The sequence below is a fragment of the Lineus longissimus genome, chromosome 7 (genome assembly GCF_910592395.1).
Source record: "Lineus longissimus chromosome 7, tnLinLong1.2, whole genome shotgun sequence".
NCBI classification, from domain to species: Eukaryota; Metazoa; Nemertea; class Pilidiophora; order Heteronemertea; family Lineidae; genus Lineus; species Lineus longissimus.
Window position 1 is genome coordinate 12,586,490 of NC_088314.1, and position 21,506 is coordinate 12,607,995.

The window sequence follows — 21,506 nt, forward strand, 5'->3', positions numbered from 1 at the left end:
CCATGGGTTTAACGGACGGACGGATGGATGGATGGATGGATGGACAGACGGACACCACTGAACAACTTATTTGACAAGCTCGGCTGACTTAGTCAGCTGAGCTAAAAATAGGTCAAATCAAAAACCTGTATGATAAGTGAGACTCAAGAGTCAAGAGTATGTGCATAGACATTGAGGTGGATCAAACCACCCATTGCTCATAACTAATGCACAAGGCCTATAGGCCTACTAACAAACAAGAAATCTTCATGGCCTAATGGATATGGTATTGACCTGTGAAACATGTGGCCCAGGTTCAATCCCCACAACGGAACTTTTTAAAAAAGTTCTTTCTATTTTTTTGCGATCATTTTCGTTTTATTCATCATAAAAAAGAGTGTTTCACCTGAAAATAACTCATAATACTATTCATCTTTCTCATGTCAATCAATGTTATTGGTACGAATTTACTCAAAACTCTCAATTACAAGTTATAGAGTTGGAACTATATTTCCTCTACATGTACTTATTCGGGATGCTCTGGTCTCGGAGTAACCAATGGCCAATGCAATATATCCTATCCAATAGATTCTTTTCTCTGAGGGTTCTAGGTTGCAGATAGGGGGGGGGGGGGGGGGGGGTCTGGTCATGAGTCTTAATGCAATACCCACCAATTTTGCACTGCTCTCCAGGAATGCTTTCTTGTCAAATTCTCTGAATGAATCAAGCGTGTTTGTGTTGAGAAGCTTGCCATTTGTGCGATAACATCTTGGTGGGGTTTTAACAGCTCTGAAATAATATAACAACATTGTTAAGACATGATGTATAACAGAAAGGATCCAACAGCATATTCATTTTGGCATGGTATTATATTTGCCACGTCTATATGTGCTTCTGCAGATTTAGGTAAAATCAATTGGCGCAATTATCCTTAACCAGTGTTAAAAGAACCAGCCGCAGGCCGACAATGGCAAATAGAAGAAATCATTCACTCGCCAGCGACCAGTTGAATAACATGCGAAACAGCGCAGGCACGAAGTGCAACGAGGGGTCTGTGGGGGGGGCCTCTCCGGAAAAATTTGGATTTTAGAGGCCCTCAAATGCGATTTCCTGGCATCTTACGGAGGGATTTCACCTCTCCCGTTGAATGGGTGGCTTTTTACTGCAGTATGTTTATTCTTCTTCTGGTTCATCAGTAAACTATTTTTCTGAATGTGTTTCAAGCTCTTCCAATTTGGTTTCAGCTCTTAGATAGTAGAAAAATGTGTTATTCATTATTTTCAGTATGCGCAAGTTCCGACACGAAATACCTTTCCTGCCTCGTGAGTGCATGCTGAGATCCGAGTTCACGTCGCTATAACAACGCAACATCATTTCCATTATCGTCGCAGTAGTGGGGTAATCAAGCGCCATGACTGTGATGTCGGAAAAACCGATATAAGCACCAAGAAATCACGGGTAAATCCATGGTGCCTTACTACCTCATCGTTCCACACGGAAAGGATCAACACATGGAGAGCTTACTCAGGTCAAATCGGAGTCAACATCGGAAAAGGATGCTAATTCAGTCAGATTTTTTGTGCTATTTGTTGATGGAAACTACTTGTGTAGAATAGGAGGTGACTGGGCAGCCGAGAGCTGGGTAATACTGACATTAATAATGCAAATATTTTTTTCCCACGGAAATTAATCACATGTCGGCATTGTAAAGCGGGAGTTGGTTACAGCAGACACTCCAGCTCACATGCAGTCTACTCTAACATGTCTAAGCATAGTACAAATGAGCTAGAGTAAGGTGCTAGTTATAACAGGCAGGAAACTTATTCCTTCACCGGTACACATGGTATATAAGCACGTGGCTGCATGGTACCTGCTATGCCGGGATGCCAGCGTGGTATTCAAGTTTACAGTCACATTGTGCTACAAACATGTCCTGTTGTTCTACCCCTTACTAACAAACATTGCTGCATTATTCGATTCTTGCTCAAATTAAAAATGATCTTCTGCAATTCCATGCTGAGCTCTATTAGTGATATACTCAGACGGGCCAGTTGGTAAGTTTTCCTTTTTGCGGGAAGGCCTAAGAGTTTTTGTAGTACCCAGACGACTAGGTTTAGTAGGCCTACTAGTACCCAGGGCCAGGGTATTACGGTAATTGAGCAACAAGCACAGGAGCAGCAACAAGGGGGGTACTCAGTAAAAAAGCAATGTCAGCAGTAGACGACACACGCTACCTAAATCAGGAATCCGAAATTGATGTTACTAAGAGCCGTGCGCAGCGTGTGTCTCAGCACTCACAGTACATTGCTGTACATGCGCTAGTGCATTGTGCAGTACTTTGTATGCTATTATAGTAGCCTTAGGCTCAACAGCATGTTTTTCTATGAGCACTCATTGAATTAAAAAAATCATTCAGTGCTGCTTGTAATTGGAGACTGATTCTCGTTGTCTTTCGCTCTCCAGGCCTATCTACGTTTTGCAATTCAAATATCACATACTTTTTCAATCAAGGCCAAGTTTTTTACAGTTACTACCCAGTTGGTGACGCTGGAGTTTCTCCCATCTTTCTGAAAATATGATGAAATGGTCCAGGGACCATGTGCTCACCTCGGGTAATGTAATGCATGTCATTTGCAGAGGATATGGGGAGAACAGTTTCTGGCAAGTTTCCCCAGTTTTGATTCCATTGAATAATACTATTCTTCTCGGCTCAATGGCACAAAAGAAAATTACTGGTACCATCTAAGTATAGCATTTTGGTTATAAAGTTGACTGAATTTCAGGGCTATTGAAGAGTGTACATGTCACATGGAAATTGTTTGACATCTGTTAAACAGTTTAGGAGTAATAGGACTTCGTTGGATTTTTAAGATGGCCGCCTGTCAGCAATATTTGTCATGGTATTTGACTGAAAATTAGATATATTGATAAGAGTACATAGATCCATAATCACATGAAGTTTGGTTGCAATCTGATCATTAGTTTTGGAGTAGTAGGACTTTGTTTAATATTCAAGATGGCCGCCTGGTGCCCATTTTGGTCAATGGATTTGACTGAAAATCAGGCTTGTTGTATTGTAGAGAGTACACATGGATTTCTTTGAATCGAAAATTGCGATCTTCACAGGCAGAAGAGAGAGACATCAGCCTTTCTATTGAAAAATAGTTAGGTGAGTAAATATCTACTCACCTTACAACCCTTAGCACTGTATTTTTTGTGCAGCGCATGTGGAACAAAATATATGAGGGCAGCATAATGCTATAATCATACATTTACAAAATAAACAGTATTTATAACCCTTTGCCTAGTAGAGCGTACGTACCCTGTACGCCCTAATTTGCTATCCCAGGACACGTCATGCGTACCGGGTACGTGTCTAATACGATTGCCTTCTAAAAGTGAATGCATAGTGTCGCCATCTGTTAACAACTTTCGTAACCATTCTTATGATCAGTGCTGCCAGTACATGCATTCGCAGCCAGTAGAAGTATACAATGGCGAGCAACACGAGGCATTTCTCACACAAAGATTAATTATGCCGAGTTGTAAAGCAATCTAGATAAGACAGATGAAGAGCACTCTTTTCTTGAATTGCTCGTAGTCCTTTCTTTTGAAATCCTCCTGAAAAGACTTTGGCATTCGATGGAGGCATGATGAGGAGTTGGGGGTCAAAACCAGCTAAGATGAAATAAAGTAAGGCTTTGTATTCAGTTTGTGCACCGGTTGTATTAGTTCAAATAAAAAAAATACAGTTATGAATACACACATTGTTTTTTGTTCTTTTACAGAGTTTGACAAAAAAGTATGATATTCAGCCAAATTCACACAAATGGCCCACAAAATCTGAAAAATGTAATAATAATGTCCCAAACTACTTTCATGAGAAAATACCATATTTTAGATTATAAAGGAATTGTTTCGAACTTGTGCAATTTTTTTTGGAGTCTGCAGGACTCTATACACCTAAATTCTTTTTCGGCGCCATCTTCGATCACATGACCTTGAAATTAGGTCAAAAGGTCATGTAAAAATATTGTTTTTTGAAAGGTCTGATAGTTGCCCTCAATAATCAATAGGTTTTATGGATACAAAACCACCCAAAAAACTGTAATGGAATTATTACTAAAACGTTTAAAAAATGCCAAAAATGCCTTAGTGTCACAGGTGGTAGTGGCTCAGTAGGCAAAGGGTTAATCATGCCATTCCCTACACTACACATTTTCAACTGCAGATCAACCTAGACATATAGCCATTTGACTTCAGTTTGACTTAATTAGAATCAAAATAGACCCAATCATATCATCTGATCAGGTGTCAAAGAATCACATCATGACATTGTTTGCGAACATGGTCGTAATCTGCTTATTCATGAAACGAAGGAAAGCTCAGTGCTGATTGGATCAGTGGGTCATTGTCGACAGCGGGATCAGGTATAATCATAAACACGCCAGACTTCATTCCAAGTGTTCTGCGAACACCTTTTGCATCAATGAAGGGACAATTGAACACAGCTTTGGTATCTGAATGTATACAAGGCCTGACAACGAGCCGTGAACACTTGCATCACCCATACAAGTCGCAGAAGAGCACATCAGTGATGTCATCACTTAATGCCACGGCCTTGACGAGTATAGTGTTGAAGTATGGCAATGGTAAATGAAATGGCCAAGGGCCATTGTCCTCATCGTATAGATATTTGGTTGACAGGAATTTATCCTGGTTAAGAAACATGCTACATGTATAGTATACATATATAGTACAGCCAGGTCCACAAGTATGTATCGCATCGTACCGTATTCTTATCGGTTCGTGGTTGGTCGGTAACGCTATTATTTAACCCTATAACACCTAGAGCCACTGCCAGTGAAAGTGCTTATTCCCATAGGCCCCCGACGTAATTTTACCTGGAAATCACATTTTTTGCAGTGGGTCGTTTTTCACAAAATGACATACGTGAATTTCCAAATAATGTATTACAAGTCCTGTTTCTTTGAAAGAAGATGAAATTTCCTATTAGATAGGGTACATCCAAATCAAAATCAAACAAACGATCCATTTCAGCTATTCAAATGTCCAACCTGCTTTTACTGGCTTGATGAGAAACAAAAACTTAATCGTCAAGTATCTCAAAAACGTCTACAGCAACCACCATTGTTCATCCGGGCATTTGAAGGCTTAAGTTTCATCGAATAACAATAGGCGGCGCTCTAAAGGAGATCGGTAGCTAAGCGCGCGAAATTTGAATAAGGGTGTTTGGGCGTCATCGGGCACCTCCAGGTGTTTAAGTACGACACGACGACGAACTGACAGATCACAGACTGAACCGCGGTTCGTGTCCTAATAATCATTTTATCGGTTCGTGTATTGATTTTCTTCTGTCCGTGTATCGCCGGTTCGGTTCCTCATCAATACTCTTGCCGTATTGCTATTGTGTTGTGTCTGCGGTGACCGGCATCGACCGGGGCCCGGTCCCGTCATGGCGCAACAGAATGACAGATGACATTTGCGGGGAAAATAAATGGTGAAAAGGACGGGTGGCTGATTAAAAACAGGCCCTTTATCTTACCGTTTTTTAAAACATATTCCCCTTTCTAATCCCCTGCCGGATTTGACCTATGTGACCTTGAAAATCATGTCAAATCCAAATCCCGTATGATATGGGATGTATCGGAGATAGCCCAAACTTTTCCGAAAAATACCAAATTGTTCTCTTTAATTCTGATGCCACTGCCGGTGATGCCGACCCTGTTATTCCATCCTCCACCGAAACTGAGGAATCAGTGATAGCACCAACAATTCCGACAACTACCGAAGTGAATATTTTCTGATGCCCGGTGCCGGTGATGCAGACGGTGTTCATGCCGACTGAAGTATGGGACATTGCCCGATCGTTTCTGATTGAATACCGAGTGCAATCATTTCTCAGTGTCGATGCCGGTGATGCGGATGGTGATGGTGTTCATGCCGTCATCTCGCCAAGAGGAATCGGAGATTGCCCAAACGTTTTCAATAAATATTGAATGAAATCATTCCAGTGTTGATGCCGGTGATGTTCCAACACCAGAATGAAACAGCCAGGGCCATTGTGCTCACCCGTCAACATGGAAGGGTGAACCTGAAGAAGAACTTGTTATGAAAAATGTCAGAGAGACAATGTAATAGTTCTGCATATGACATTGACAGACGACGGACGCCACAGTATTGCCAGGTGAGCTACAAATGGACAAGTGAGCTAATGAAATGGTGCTCATCTCGGGTAATATAATGAATGTCACTTGCAGTGGATATGGGGAGAACAGTTTCTGGCTAGTATCACCAGTTTTGATGCCATTGAATAATATTTATTTTTCTCGGCTCAATGGCACAAAAGAAAATTACTGGTACCATCTTAAGTATAGCATTTGGGTTATTAAGTTGACTAAATTTTAGGGTTATAAAAGAGTCACATGGAAATTGGTTGACATCTGTTCAACAGTTTAGGAGTAATAGGACTTCGTTGGATTTTCAAGAGGGTGGCCATATTTGTCATTGGATTTGACTGAAAATTAGGGATATTGATACATACACATTATGTATCAATGTACTATTATCCATATACAGTGGAACCCCGGTAACACGACCACTCATGGGACCGTGGCCGGAGTGGTCGTGTTACCGGGGTGGTCGTGTTAGCGAGGTTGGGAATCCCCAGACGAAATACATGATTATTTTTCCCGCCAAAATTGCCGACTGCATGGCGTGTGTACGCTGTACTACCATAGCAACGCTGCCTGATTGAGATGATGCACGCTCCAAAGTTTTGTTATCATGCCTCGCAAGAACAGTTCGTCGATAAAATTACATGTTACATTCTCAGAATGAGTTAGAAAAGGTAATTTTGTAACTCATTTTATCCACAAAGTTTCATTATCTGCCCGACGTGACGCATTTGCGGGCAATTTGGTGAATCATCCTCCATGTACCCGACTGTTTGTGACGATTGAAGTGAACTTGTCGTATGATTCCACGTGAATGATGAGTTGAGTAATGCTACAGTTTTAATCAAATCTATTTTCAGTCAAAATATTTAAAGAAATATAAAATGATATTGAAGTAAATCAACCAAGTTCTCCATATCATAAAACATTCAAACGTCTCGCAAGCTTGTTATTGTCATAAGTGTGGTCTTCAAACTACCCGCCGTTTATTATAAGTTCATATGCAAATCACGCAAATCACATGATTTTGCTGCTGCTGAGTGCGCATGTCTGGTACTGAACTGGCTCAGTAATGAAAACAAACCATGAAAACGTTAGAAAAGGAAAGTTTATTTATTCAGTTACACTTATACAATTGATCATACCTGCAAAATCACATTGTATTTTTTGTTTTCATATGTATTCCCATGGCCATTGTCCCCGTCTCAACAAAGCTTGGCAGCGAGGTGCTAATTACTATGCCGCGGTTGCGACCGATTACGGCAATTAGGCCTGGTGGTCGGGTTAGCGGGGTTGATTTTCAGTTTGGGACTGGCCAAGCCAGTGGTTGCGGTCGGGGTACCGTGGTGGTCGTCTTAGCGGGGGTCTCTTAATGGTAATTAGAGAGGAAACCATTCGGGACCGGAGAATCGTGGTCGCGTTAGCGGGGTGGTCGCGTTACCGGGGAGGTCGCCAACCGGGGTTACACTGTACCTAATTTTAAGTTTGGTTGCAATCTGATCATAAGTTTCGGAGTAATAGGACTTTTTAAAATTTTCATGACAGCCGCCTGGCGGCCATATTGGTTGAAGGATTTGACTAAAAATCAGGGATGATGTAGAGAATACATCGATATACAATCACATGAAATCTGAATGTAATCCGACTTTGTTTAATTTTGAAGATGGCCGCCTGGCGGCCATATTTAAGTCTAAATTTTTTGGGTAGAATAGAATAGTAGAACAGTAGAATAGTAGAATAATTTTTGGGTCCCTAGATACATGTCCTCACATGTTTAGAACCTTCGAGCTCAAATAGAAACTAAACGTGCCACCTATCGGAGATTTAGTGAACTTTGACCACTGCGACCTTCAAAAGTACGTAAAATCATAAACCCAGGTGGTATGTCATTTAAACTTTATCAGATACACCCACCATAAAAATTTCGTCACCCTGTGTACAACCGTTAGCTTCAAAAACGAAAACAAACAATTTCAACAAGAGGCCCAAGGGCCTGGCGCTCAGCTGAAATGGCTAGCTGAAGGCAAGGGCCAAGTGTGTGTTGGTACCCCGTTATTATGAGGCAACGTGAAGCTGTAACGTCTAGCACGCAGAAGTGCTGGTGCGAAAGACCTTCTTGCTAGATCAGTGCGTGCTAAAGTACTGAGTTGACGTCACCCTGCTATTATGACGTAAAGTCATTTCTATTGCCGTTGCAGTAATGGGGTGTGTGATGACGTCAAGGAGTTGTGTGGTGACGTCAAAGAGTGGAGTCCTTGTCTTCATGCAGCGTAGGTGGAACTAATAACATGCACATGGACACAAGGTACATAATTATTACAATGTATTTTGTGAGGTGGGCCCTGGTGCTTTACAATGGTCAAATTAACCGACTGTTGTCTGGGCATTGACGAAGTGGATGCAGCCAAATGTTTGGGATGGTCTTTTTTGTATGTGAAGAAAAGAAGATAAAGAATTGGTTAACAAAATGAACTTTATTGGTGCGGCAGATATTTGATGCCTTTCGGCAGATATTTGAAGCGCCTTGCGGCAGATATTTGATGCCTTGCGGCAGATATTTGATAACGCTCTCCGGGAATGGAAAGCAGTAAAACGAGTAAGCACACCTTACTCTGAATGTGGGAACAGCAAGTGCTTTCCTGGACATGAAATGTGCCAACGACTCCTCTTGCAATAACCAACAACAGTTAATCTGTAAAAAAAAGAGAAGAGAAATTAACACTGACTGAATAAAAAAGGGTGACATAGACGGGGAAACGTACACCACCGGATACAGTCTGTGCTTGATCAGGCATTTGTCAGATGATATCCTGAACAAGGCATCTATGGAAGCAAATCCAGAAAGAGACTTAACCTTCGAAGGGCACACTTATTACTCAGTGAAAAGTCAGTCCTGTGGGCTGTTTTCCAATTCAAAATAAAAGTGTAACCTCTTTATTGTGACTTTAAATTAGTCTCACAGTCTGAACCATAACACTAAACAGCCAACCGTGCCCACATGATGTGAGCCGAGAGCTGGGCTTAAAGATGAGCGAGTGGTGTACTACATTTTGAAAATTGTCTATCGTCTACGACATGTGACAGAACAGGATCTAGTTGACTTAATGATGAGGTACTATCAAATAAGGTGTCCATCAAATGAATCATGAGGGCCTGTTGAGTTATACTCTAAGCCTGTCCTATAGGGCTGGGCTATCGTTTTTGTCCTTTTTACAGCCTACAGCACAGCCATGCACAGCACAGTGTACAGACAGTACAGGATTGCAAACCAAAAACATGAGCATTGCTGCGTAACGAAACTGCAGTGGAATTCATACTACGATATCATAATGTGACTTTCAAAATAATTGTTGTCACGGCCAATGACCAGACAGGGAGAAAACAAACGTAAATGGCGAGATTTGTTGCAAAATAGCCAACTACAACAACTCAGGGACCGTAGCCAAAATGGCCGACGGCGAATTCTCCGGTCGCTAGCGCATGTTGTGTTGTGGTTATTTAGAGACACGCTGTGTATAAATAGTGGTCGCGTTAAATGTTCTCGTGTATAACGCCAATGCCGCGGATCTTCAATGACGCTGAAGCTGATCGATTTAGAGTGAATAAAAACCACTGAATAGAAGTATCAACACTAGTTATTGTGATACATGACAATGGCGACGAGGAAGTAAAAGAACTCTAGCATAAAGTAAGCTCAAGTTACGCACAGAAATACAGGCGGTAGAGCGACTGGATATTTCTGGAAACGCCGCCACGGTGGGACCTCGTTGGGTCAAATGGCGAAAATCGTTCGCATACCATGTTGCTGCAAAGGCCGTTGTAAATGCTGAGCAGAAAACAGCATTACTGTTGCACTGTGCAGGACCTGATGTACAAGATTTATACGAAACTCTGGCCGATCCAGGGCCAACCCCTCCTGTACTTGATGCAGATGGCAATCTTGTTGACAATGCTGATGCATACGGTGTTGCACTGCGTACATTGAATGCACATTTCGTTGGAAAGGTGAACGAGCCATATGAGCGACACGTCTTTCGGTCAATGTCTCAGGAGGAGGGGGAAACGGTTGATAAGTTTATCGCACGTCTGCGGAAACAAGCCGCTTTCTGTAATTTTGCAAATTTGGATGCTGATGTTTGGGACCAAGTCATAGACAAATGTCGGTCCGTAAAACTGAGGCGTAAACTCCTTGAAAAAGACGATTTGACATTAGATCATGTTGTGAAAACCGCTAGGGCACTCGAGGCAGTAGACTACCAGCTAGAATCGATGAAGACAGGTGGCGCTGCAGGCAGTGTGAACAAGATTTCGTAGCACAAACCGAAGTCACAATCGCATGGTAAACCCAAAGCAGAGTGGAAGCAGAAGGATCGCAAGGATCCTAAACCCGGGCGATGCTTTCGTTGTGGCCAAAGTGGGCACTTCGGTAAGGACCCTGAGTGTCGAGCCAAGGGTCAAACTTGTAATCTTTGCGGTGGAAAGGACCACTTCAAAGTTTGTTGTCGCAGCAAGAAATGAAACGGCCAGGGGCCATTGTGCTCACCGTATACATCTTTTAGTAGGCAGGATCATGCTTAGTTTAGAGGTGAATATGGTGAACACAATCAGGCATGAAGACTTTTTTTAGATGTGTATTGATTTTTAGATGTGTATTGATGTCAAGTAATAAGACAGGGCAGTATATATAAGTTTATGATCCAACCAATAATTGTCTATGACATCAACAAGATCAATATCGTGTGATTGCTAAGAGTCCCTGCAATAAAAAATTCATCGAAAAAAAGTCATTAATAAGCAAGATATTGCACGTCCTACTTTTTCAGTTTTGACCCCCTGGTGGCCAAATCAAGAATCAGATGAGGCCAAAATTCGGTGTCAGAGATTATCTGATGTAGGGGGTTACATGTACCAACTTTCAAGTTCATAGCTTCAGCAGTTAAGAAACGTGCCATAGTTACACTCTAATGGCCAATTTACGCCATTTGACCTCTGTGACCTAGAAAAGGAGGTCAAATCCAAAAATCGTAGGACATGTGGTGTATCCTTGCTAGAAGTCCCTGCCATAAAAATTTTATCGAAAACAATTCACTCAAATAAGCAAGATATTGCACTTCTTCCTTTTTCCATTATGGCCCCCTGGTGGCCGAATAAAGAATCAGATCAGGCCAAAATTCGGCATCAAAGGTTATCTGATGTAGGGGGTTATATGCACCAAGTTTCAAGTTCATAGCTTTACTGGTTAAGAAACGTGCCATAGTTTACACTCCAACGGCCAATTTACGCCATATGACCTCTGTGACCTTGAAAAGTAGGTCAAATTGAAAACCCGTAAGACATGTGATGTATTCTTCCTAAGAGTACCTACCATAAAAATTTTATCGAAAACAAGTCACTTAATATAAGCGAGACATCACACTTTTTAGATATCCACTTTTGGCCCCCTGGTGGCAAAGTTGAGAATCAGATCAAACTGAAATTCAGCACCAGAGGCTATGTGATATAGGGGGTTATATGTACCAAGTTTCAAGTTCATAGCTTTAGTGGTTAAGAAACGTGCCATAGTTTACACTCTAACGGCCAATTTAAGCCATATGACCTCTGTGAACTTGAAAAGTAGGTCAAATTAAAAACCCGTATAATATAAGATGAATATTTGCTATGAGTACCTACAACACAAGTTTCATCGAAAACAAGTCACTAATAAGCGAGATATCACACTTTTTAGATATCGACATTTGGCCCCCTGGTGGCCAAGTTGAGAATCAGATCGGACCGAAATTCAGTGTCAGAGGTCACCTGACCTAGGGGGTGCTGTGTACAAAGTTTTAAGTTCATAGCCCTAGCGGTTAAGAAACGTGCCACTGTTTTTTAAATAGGATACGACGACGGACGACGGACGACGACGACGGACGACGGACACTGCGGTATTACATAAGACTCCCCTACGGTGAGCCAAAAATCAAGAAAATGTAAGATACAAGTCAGAAAAGACAAAAGGGAAAAGATAAAAACTAATAAAATAAAAAAATATTTTTGGCCGTCCCTGACCGGGGTTTGAACTCACGACCTTTGGATTGCCACAACACGAAAAACACAAAAAATGCAATTTCGGCCATATCTGTGTCTGCGTTGTGACCTCTGTGACCTCGACAAGTAGGTCAAATTAAAAACCCATATGATATATGATGTATCCTTGCTATGAGTACCTACCACAAAAGTTTTATCGAAAACAAGTCATCAATAAGCGAATTATCACACTTTTTAGATATCCACATTCGGCCCCCTGGTGGCCAAGTTGAGAATCAGATCAGACCGAAATTCAGCACCAGAGGTTATCTGGTATAGGGGGTTATATGTACTAAGTTTCAAGTTCATAGCTGTGGAGGTTGAAAAACGTGCCATAGTTACACTGAAACAGCCAATTTACGCAATTTGACCTCTGTGACCTTGAAAAGTATGTCAAATTAAAAACCCGTATGATATATGATGTATCCTTGCTATGAGTACCTACCACAAAAATTTCATTCCAAGCAAGTCATTAATAAGCGAGATATCACACTTTTTAGATATCTACATTCAGCCCCATGGTGGCCAAATTAAGAATCAGATCGGACTGAAATTTAGTGTCACAGGTCATCTGACCCAGGGAGTCCTGTGTACAAAGTTACAAGTTCATAGGCTTAGCGGTTAAGAAACGTGCCACTGTTTTTGAAACAGGATACGACGACGACGACGGACGACGACGACGACGGACGACGGACACTGCGGTATTGTAACGACTCCCCTACGGTGAGCCAAAAAGGGAAGCCATGGCAGGACAAAAAGGCGACTGTGAATCAGGTCGATGACGACAACTCCGGGGATTTTGCCTTTTTGATCACCAATCACCAGAGGGTAAACACGCTGAACTTTAATGTTGGAGGCGTAGGACTTTCCATACTTGTAGATTCAGGGGCAACGGTAAATATAGTGGATGAGGCAACGTGGAAGGACTTAAAACGGAAGAAAGTTTTGTGTCAATCAGAAGCCTCACCTGGACGAAAACTTTTCACTTATGCCTCAGAGAAACCACTTTCTGTAAAGGGACGGTTCACGTGTGTGATCGAATACGGGAACAATAGCGTTAAAGCCGAGGTTCTAGTCATCAAGGGCAAGGGTATCGGTCTTATTGGTAGTAGCACCGCAAAGAATCTAGGTGTCCTGAGGGTTGGTGTAGAGGACGGTAAAGTGAATGCAATCATGTCAAACTCCAGAGTCGATAAAATCGTCGAGGAATTTCGGGCGAAAAAGTTATTTGAAGGTCTGGGAAAGATTAAAGGTAGAAAGGTGGAAATAAAATTAAACCCTGATGTCAAGCCGGTAGCCCAACCTGTCAGAAGAACGCCGTTTGGTCTGAGGAAAAAGGTGGAGGACAAAATCGACGAATTGGTCCAACAAGACGTAATCGAACCTGTAGAGGAACCGACACCTTGGGTCAGTCCGATAGTCATCGTACCAAAATCAAGTGGAGACGTGAGATTATACGTTGATATGCGCCGTGTAAATGAAGCCATAGAACGTGAACGACACCCAATTCCTACGGAAGACGAGGTCTTGCAAGGAATGGCCAAGAGCAACAAGTTCACAAAGCTGGATTGAAAGTGGGGGTACCACCAATTAGAGCTGCATCCTGAATCGCGGAGAGCCGTGACATTTGTTACTCATTGTGGATTGTACAGAAACAAACGCCTCTTGTTTGGTGTCAATGCTGCAAGTGAGATATATCAACATGAGATTCACAAGATCATCCAAGGTCTCCCAGGAGTAGAAAACATATCGGATGACATAATCGTACATGGACTGGATGATGAGCATGATGAGAGACTTTACAAGTGTTTAGCTGCATTGTCGAAAGCAGGTGCCACACTAAACTGGGATAAGTGCCTGTTTGGTGTAGACAATCTAGACTTCTTCGGACACCAGCTGTCAGATAAGGGTCTGGATGTCACGAAGGAGAAAGTTGTCGCTATACTAAATGCAAGGATACCTGAAAGCAGCTCGGAAGTCAGGAGTTTCTTGGGGCTAGTGACATTCTGTTCTCACTTTATTCCGAATCTGGCTACGATTCTCTTTTAGTTACACAGGAAGTAAAACCTGCTTTATTGCACATGCGCAATAAACATACAATCAACCAAATACCGGAAACTGAATAGCGAGGTTTAGATCCTCAACACCCCCACTTAAACACAGCTATCCAAAACTCAAAGATTTACATCAAAAATTCAACTCAAATAATATTCACATTAAAATACAATTAACAATACACGTAGACTCGCATTTAAAATGCACTTCAAATAATTTAACTTTTTTTTCTTTTCTTCTATAGAATTCAAACTCTAAAACTGAACAAATTTGAACAACACACTACAAAAACACATCAAGTGATAAAACATCTTAATTCCTGCACCACAAAATAGGACGTCACAAATTATGCTATTGTCCATATATCACAACTCAGTCCATATCATCAATTGTCACAACTTAATGTATGATCACATAAGATTCACATTTACATGTAGTATTACATCTATAAACCCATAAGAATATCTCTGAACTTAGCTACTTTTCCTCTGGGCACTGGCTTAGTGAACACATCAGAAATGTTCTCATCCGAGGGCACATATACAACATCTAAAACTCCTCTCTGGATTTCATCTCTGACAAAGTGATATCTTATGTCTATGTGTTTAGACCTTTGATGCAAAATAGGGTTTCTGGACAGAGATATGGCGCCCCGATTGTCACAGTACAGGATGAATTCATGAGCCTCAGTACTACCTGTCATATCTTGCAGCAGGGCCTTCAAGAAAATCCCTTCCTGTGTAGCTGCTGATATTGACATGTACTCGGCTTCGCAAGTTGAAAGAGCCACTGTGGCTTGTTTTTTTGACTTCCAAGAAATCAAGGGACCATCTACTGCAAGCATAAAACCAAAACCTGTCACACTTTTGCGATCTTCTGAATTGGCCCAATCTGTATCGCAATAACCAACCAAGTTGAGTTCATCATCAGATTTTCTGTACACTAACTTCTGATCTATAGTGGTTTTCACATACCTGAGAACATGTTTCGCAAGAGCCATGTGGATCTTAGAGGGAGCTGACAGATACTGAGACAGTTTAGAAACAATGAAACACAGATCGGGTCTTGTACCCATCATTACATAAATGAGACTACCTATTATTTCTCTGTAGAGTTTCTGATCAGTAGGTTTGCCTGACTCACTGCACAATTTGTTTACATTCATGTCACATTGTGTATATTTTGGCTTGCAGTTCTCCATGCCAAATTTAGCTAACATCTTCTCCAAATATTTTCTTTGTGAAAGAGAAATCACACCTGCCTGTCTGTCATGCACAAACTCAATGCCTAGATACCATGCTATAAAACCAAAATCCTTCATCTTAAACTTTCTCTATAAACTGTCCTTTACACTCTCCAAAATAGGATCAGAACTAGCAGCCACTATAATATCATCAACCCAAATGACAACTACAGTAGTCTCACTACCAGAAATTCTGGTGTACACACAAGGGTCGTCCTTTGACTGTGAAAAGCCCTGTTCAATGAGATGTGAGTGGAGCAAATTGTTCCAATTTCTCCCACTCTGTTTCAAACCATAGAGCGACTTTCTTAGTTTATACACTAGCTTTTTATCAGTTCCACTTTTCACTTCAAAACATTCTGGCTGTTCAACATATAAGTCACAATCTATAGGCGCATTCAGATAAGCAGCCTTTACATCTAGTTGGTGTACAATCAAATCTTTCTCTACCGCTAATTGCATCAATGTTCTTACACAGAGGTGAGCCTAGCTGTTGGTGCGAAGGTCTCATGGTAATCTACATTTGGTACCTGGGAATACCCTTTAGCCACAAATCTGGCCTTATACACTTCCTCATTGTCTGGTCCTAACTTGACATCATAGACCCATCTTCCCCCCACTACCTTTCTACCAGGAGGCAAAGTGGTCAGTTCAAATGTGTCGTTATCATTTAAAGCATCAAACTCAGTGTCCATTGCCTTTTTCCAAGCTTCAGAATTACAATCAGACATTGCTTCCTGATATGACTTAGGAACACTACTAATCATACTGTAACAACTATGTATAGTGACATTTACTTTCTCATCCAACTTGTCGCCCATCACATAATCTCTATACCGCTTGGGAGGTGCCACATTACGCTTTGGGCGAGTTCTATTCTCATTCCCAGGTTCAACTCTAGCAGCACCTACATCAACATCAACATCTGTGTCTACTACAACTATATCAGGCTCAGCAGCGGGTACAACTTCATCAGGCTCAGTGCCCGGTACAACTACTACAGGCATAGCGCCTGGTACAATTACATCAGGATGAACAGCTACATCTTTATGACCTTCAGGTTTCTTTCTCAAAACTAAATCTTCACTACCTTCATCTGAAGTATCATCTACTGGAAATTCTGGTTTCTGAACTACACTGGGTTCACTTGTGAACTTCACACACCTGACCTTTCTGTTTCTGAAAAATACACCAGAAGTGCTGGACTGTCTTTGTCATAGCCCACAAATATACCTTTCTCACTCCGATCATCCAACTTCTTTGGGTTTTGTACCAAAGCATAGCATGTCGAACCAAACTTTTGCATGTGAGCAATGTTAGGCTTAAAACCAGTGAATGCCACATATGCTGTACCTTTGATCCTAGGATTGTAACATCTATTTCTGGTGTACGCTGAACACAAGAGTGCATATGACCACAAACACTTTGGCAAACCAGCTTGTAACAACAAACACCGAGCCATTTCAAATAATGACCTCCAAGATCGCTCTACTGTACCGTTCTGATGAGGTGAGTACGGAGCTGATCGTTCATGTTTGATCTTGCTACTGATGAGAAGGGATTCAAATGATTCTGATGTAAACTCTCCCCCCTGATCACTCCGAATCCGTTTCACTGTACCATAAAACCTAACTTCAGCAAGAAACTTTTGTGTTGCACGCAAAGTATCACTCTTGTTCTTCAAAAAATACAACATGATTAAACCAGAGTAGTCATCCACACACCCTAAGACATACCTAAAACCTTCCTTGGCAGGGGGGTCTACAAGTCCTGCCAAGTCAAAATGCACCAATTCAAGAATAGAAGTTGCCCTTCTGTCTGGTGTCTTATTGATTATCTGAGCCATCTTACCAGTAATGCAAATACCACAATCAAATTCTTTTCTATCTTGAATTACCATACCATCTACCACATCTTTCAGTTTCAACATGTCCTTGGTGTTACAATGTCCCATGATCTCATGCCAATCTTTGAGAGAATGTTTAGCTGACTTCTGTGACACACTAGCAGCACTATTCAAGTAGTACAGTTTGCCCTGCTTTTTGATTGAAAATTGGACACCCTTTTTAGAAAACACAGCTGAATCTCGATCAAATTCCACATGTGCACCCTTGTCAACCGCCGATTGTACCGATAAAATACTCAAGTCAAAAGATGGTACATACAAAGCATCATACAACATACATTCATGAACATTGCCATCAACATCAAACAGGTCAACACATGCATGACCCTTCTTGAGAGCTAAATTGTTTGATCTACTACCATCTGCCAATTCAATATAGTGACGAACAGGATCAAAAGTATCATCAAACTTCACAAACTTTGATATGTCATTGACAATATGCGTAGTCGCACCGCAATCGACCAATAAACCACCTTGTTTACTACTGACTGAATTTAAAGAATCTACCTGGCCAGCATCAATCTTGATAACAAATGAGTGTTCATTGTTTGTGTCACGAATAGATTCGGCCATCTTCACAGTGTCTCTCGTATGTGGAAGTTTGCGACAGTACGATGTATCATGAGTAGAAGATTTACAATGTTCACACCACCGTTTACTTTTCCTACAGTCTGCTGCCTTGTGTCCTTTGATACCACAGGCATGACAAGTACCTTGAAATTTAGCACCACTACTACCACTATAGCCCGATGGCTTTCTCTGCACACCGTTGTTTCCACTCCATGATGAATAGTTACAGTGTTTACCACCACCAGCAGCACCAGTCACCCTTAATACGGAGTTGTCTGAACTACTATCGTGAACTTTCTCGGTGTCCTCGAAGTTTCTCAAAGCAACCTTAAACTCAGCAAACGTGACGGCGTTCTCTCTCTGCGTGATAACTGTAGTGAAAGGTTTAAACTCGGACGGTAAACCCTTCAGAATCATGGCCACTGTCAGACCATCGCTGATTGTTTCACCAGTGTCTTTGAGGGCAGCAACAATATTCTCTGCACGTATGATATAATCAGTCACAGAATCACCAGGGCACAAGCTTAACGAAGTCAGTTCAGTGTACAAAGTTATTACTCTGGGTTTGCCCTTGGGCATATAATGCCCCCTGAGAATTCCTAACGCCTTACGCCCATCGTCCCTAGCATCTCTCATAATCAAGGATAAGCTGCGGTCATCTATATATTGTGACATCTCGGCAAAAGCCTCAGCATTCTTAGCTGCATCTACCTTAGTAGGATCTGTCTCTGCCAATCTACCATAGAGTTTTTGTATACGCATGTGACCGAGAAACCGCACTTCCCAAAGTTCATATTTTCGTTCGTCTCCATCGAAATAAAGCCTTTTTCTGGGCCCATAACCTGTTGTGGTTGTCATCATGGAGCAGCTGGACGGAGGATGATATTATATTATGAGAGATTGGACGGATAAAAGATAAATAAAGATCGACAGAATAAAATCAACTCTTCATTCTCTTTTAGTAACACAGGAAGTAAAACCTGCTTTATTGCACATGCGCAGTAAACATACAATCAACCAAATACCGGAAACTGAATAGCGAGGTTTAGATCCTCAACAGTATCAACCGATTGAACATGAGAAATTTCACTCACCTTCATTGAAGCAGCGACTACCGCCATTTTTAAATGGTGGCATCTCTTCTATTGATCGGCCAATCAGCGGCACTGCTTGCAAAAAAGTTGAGCCCGTGCCAAATTTGAAATCGCCAAAATTCAGTCAATGTGCCTGCAGCGCCAACTGGCGGTGAAAACTATATTAATTCCATTAAAAGTAAAAATGAAAAAATATTAAAAAATATTCAGCCACATTTGAAAACAATATTTCCTCTGTGGACCGAGGTAAAAAGGGGAAGAAATCTAAATGCAAAATGACCTCATTCTCTTAATACAGGTCGGATCGCGCTGATTTTTCGTTTCTGAGTTCACCTTGGGCAACTCCTAATTTAGCACCGTCAACGAAGTGGCTAGGCTTCCCGGTCATGAAATGTCAAATTTTGTCCACAGATGGGTCCCTAGATGGATGGATGGATGGATGAATGGATGGATTGCAGGACGGCCACCATTTGAACAGCTATTCTACTAAGAAAAAGGGCATATCACCCAAAGCTACCATCACACCAAGTTTTAGCCATCTAGCCCTAGCGGTGACGAAACGTGCTCAGCTAACGAACGACAACGACAACAGACACCACGGTATCGTACAAGCTCCCCAGAGGTGAGCTAAAATGGACATTGATTATTGATGAACTTCACCCCCAGGTGGCCACACTTGCAATCAGATCGAAGTGGGTCGATAAAGTAGGGGATGCATGTGGCTGCCTTCACACCACATATGATCAACATCCGAGCTCTAGTTTTGATAAAAACTAGACTTCATGGTATTTTTAACTTTGCCCCCTGGTGGCCACATTTGCGATTGAATCCGGACTGTAGTTAGTTGCTTGGATAGGACTTGCCTAGAGGCATATTTCTACAAGTTTAGAATGATCTAGGTCATATAGTAAGAAAACCTGCCATGTTTGTTGAAATATTTTAAGTTGACCTCTGTGACCTTCAAAACTACGTCAAATCGAAAACATGGGTATTATGTCATGTATTCTTACTAGATGTACCTATGATAAATATTTGGAAATGATCCAGCCTTACTTCAGGAGAAATAGCACTTTTTGTGTATCGAGGTTTGGCTCCTGGTGGCCAATCCATGAATCAAATCACATGGAAATTTAGTCTCTGAGGTCATTCGACCTAGCGGTACTTATGTACAAGATTTCAAGTCAATAACACCAGCGGTTACGAAACATGCCGCTATTGTCTAACGCCAACGGCCATGCCAATAGCTTACTTGACCTCTGTGACCTTGAAAAGTACTTAAAATCAAAACCCAGGTTACATTTCAAGCACCCTTATGAGATGCACCCACAGTAAAGGTTTCATGATTTTAGCTAGCACTAGTAGCTTTCATAAGATAAAGCTTAAAATAGATTTTCAAAGAGCGCCACCTTTATGGCAGTCAAATTGTTCTTTCTAATTTTCATTTTGAAAGAAGGTCTTGCCTAGGGTTACACACACTCGAAGTATAAACTTTCTAGGTCAAGTGGTTAAGAAACATGCCACTCTTTTGTCAAAGGTTAACAACGGACGCCACAGTATCGTATAAGCTCACCTGACAGGTGAGCTAAAAACCTGACCAACACAATCCGATAGGAGCCGCAACTGTTATCAGTCATGTGATAGCATTGACGAATCAGCTCGTCGCAATCAATTGCTATGGCAACCTCTGGGAGATGCGGAAACTATGAATTATGCATTCCGATTTCAAATTGCCAAACTAGAAGTGAGAAAGACGTACCGTACATAAAAACATAGACAACAAATGCGTATTAGGTGAGCCACACTACGAATTCCAAAGACGCCGCAGCGGGTTAAATGCGGCTTGGCCAGAGCGACTTCGTTGATGCATATTATATTAAATAACAGTATTTGTTATAGCGGTTTGAAAACGGTACACGCCAGCTTGGGTGTGGCACCCCAATGCGTATTAAAGTTTTAATGCGCAGTCAATTCTTATTATAAACACCAGCGTGACCACGGCATTAGAAATTTCAATATAGGAAATGAATCAGTAATGTATTTCGGATGCTGTGAACTGGACTGGGTCATTATATTGACCCTCAAGTGAAAAATACAACTTTCAAACAATCACTTAAGGGGTGGTTCAACTCTTTCAACATTCTCACAAGTACTTAATAGAGCGTGCACACTTTTGTTGTTGACATGAAAATGTCGATCGATACCAGGAATCCACGGCTAAATTCTTCTATTTCAATCTCGCTTTCATTGGCATACAACTCCTATTCAAATCCCCTTGTTGATGTATACAGAGCTATTCAAATTTGCCGAGTGCTGCATGTAGGACCTTTGATAAGGACTGCCCTACCTGGTATGAAAGTATGAAATGGATCAACATTTTTCTCTGCACACTTTGGAGG

At 41.5% G+C, this 21,506-nt stretch overlaps 1 protein-coding gene across 4 annotated transcripts in view; it reads right to left on the reverse strand.

The window, feature by feature from the left end:
* Nucleotides 1-21,506, reverse strand: part of LOC135491759 (ubiquitin-like modifier-activating enzyme ATG7) — a 380,340-nt gene that overhangs the window by 346,930 nt on the left and 11,904 nt on the right. For 3 of the 4 annotated variants that reach the window (XR_010447875.1, XM_064777886.1, XM_064777889.1), the window contains exon 2: nt 651-768. Coding sequence is in view for 2 of the 4 variants with exons in the window: in XM_064777886.1 (XP_064633956.1) it covers nt 651-768 (118 nt within the window). In the remaining 2 variants the exon portion in view is untranslated. Of the gene's footprint in view, nt 1-650; nt 769-21,506 lie in introns of those variants that run through there. The other variant, XM_064777888.1, reaches the window with a different exon arrangement.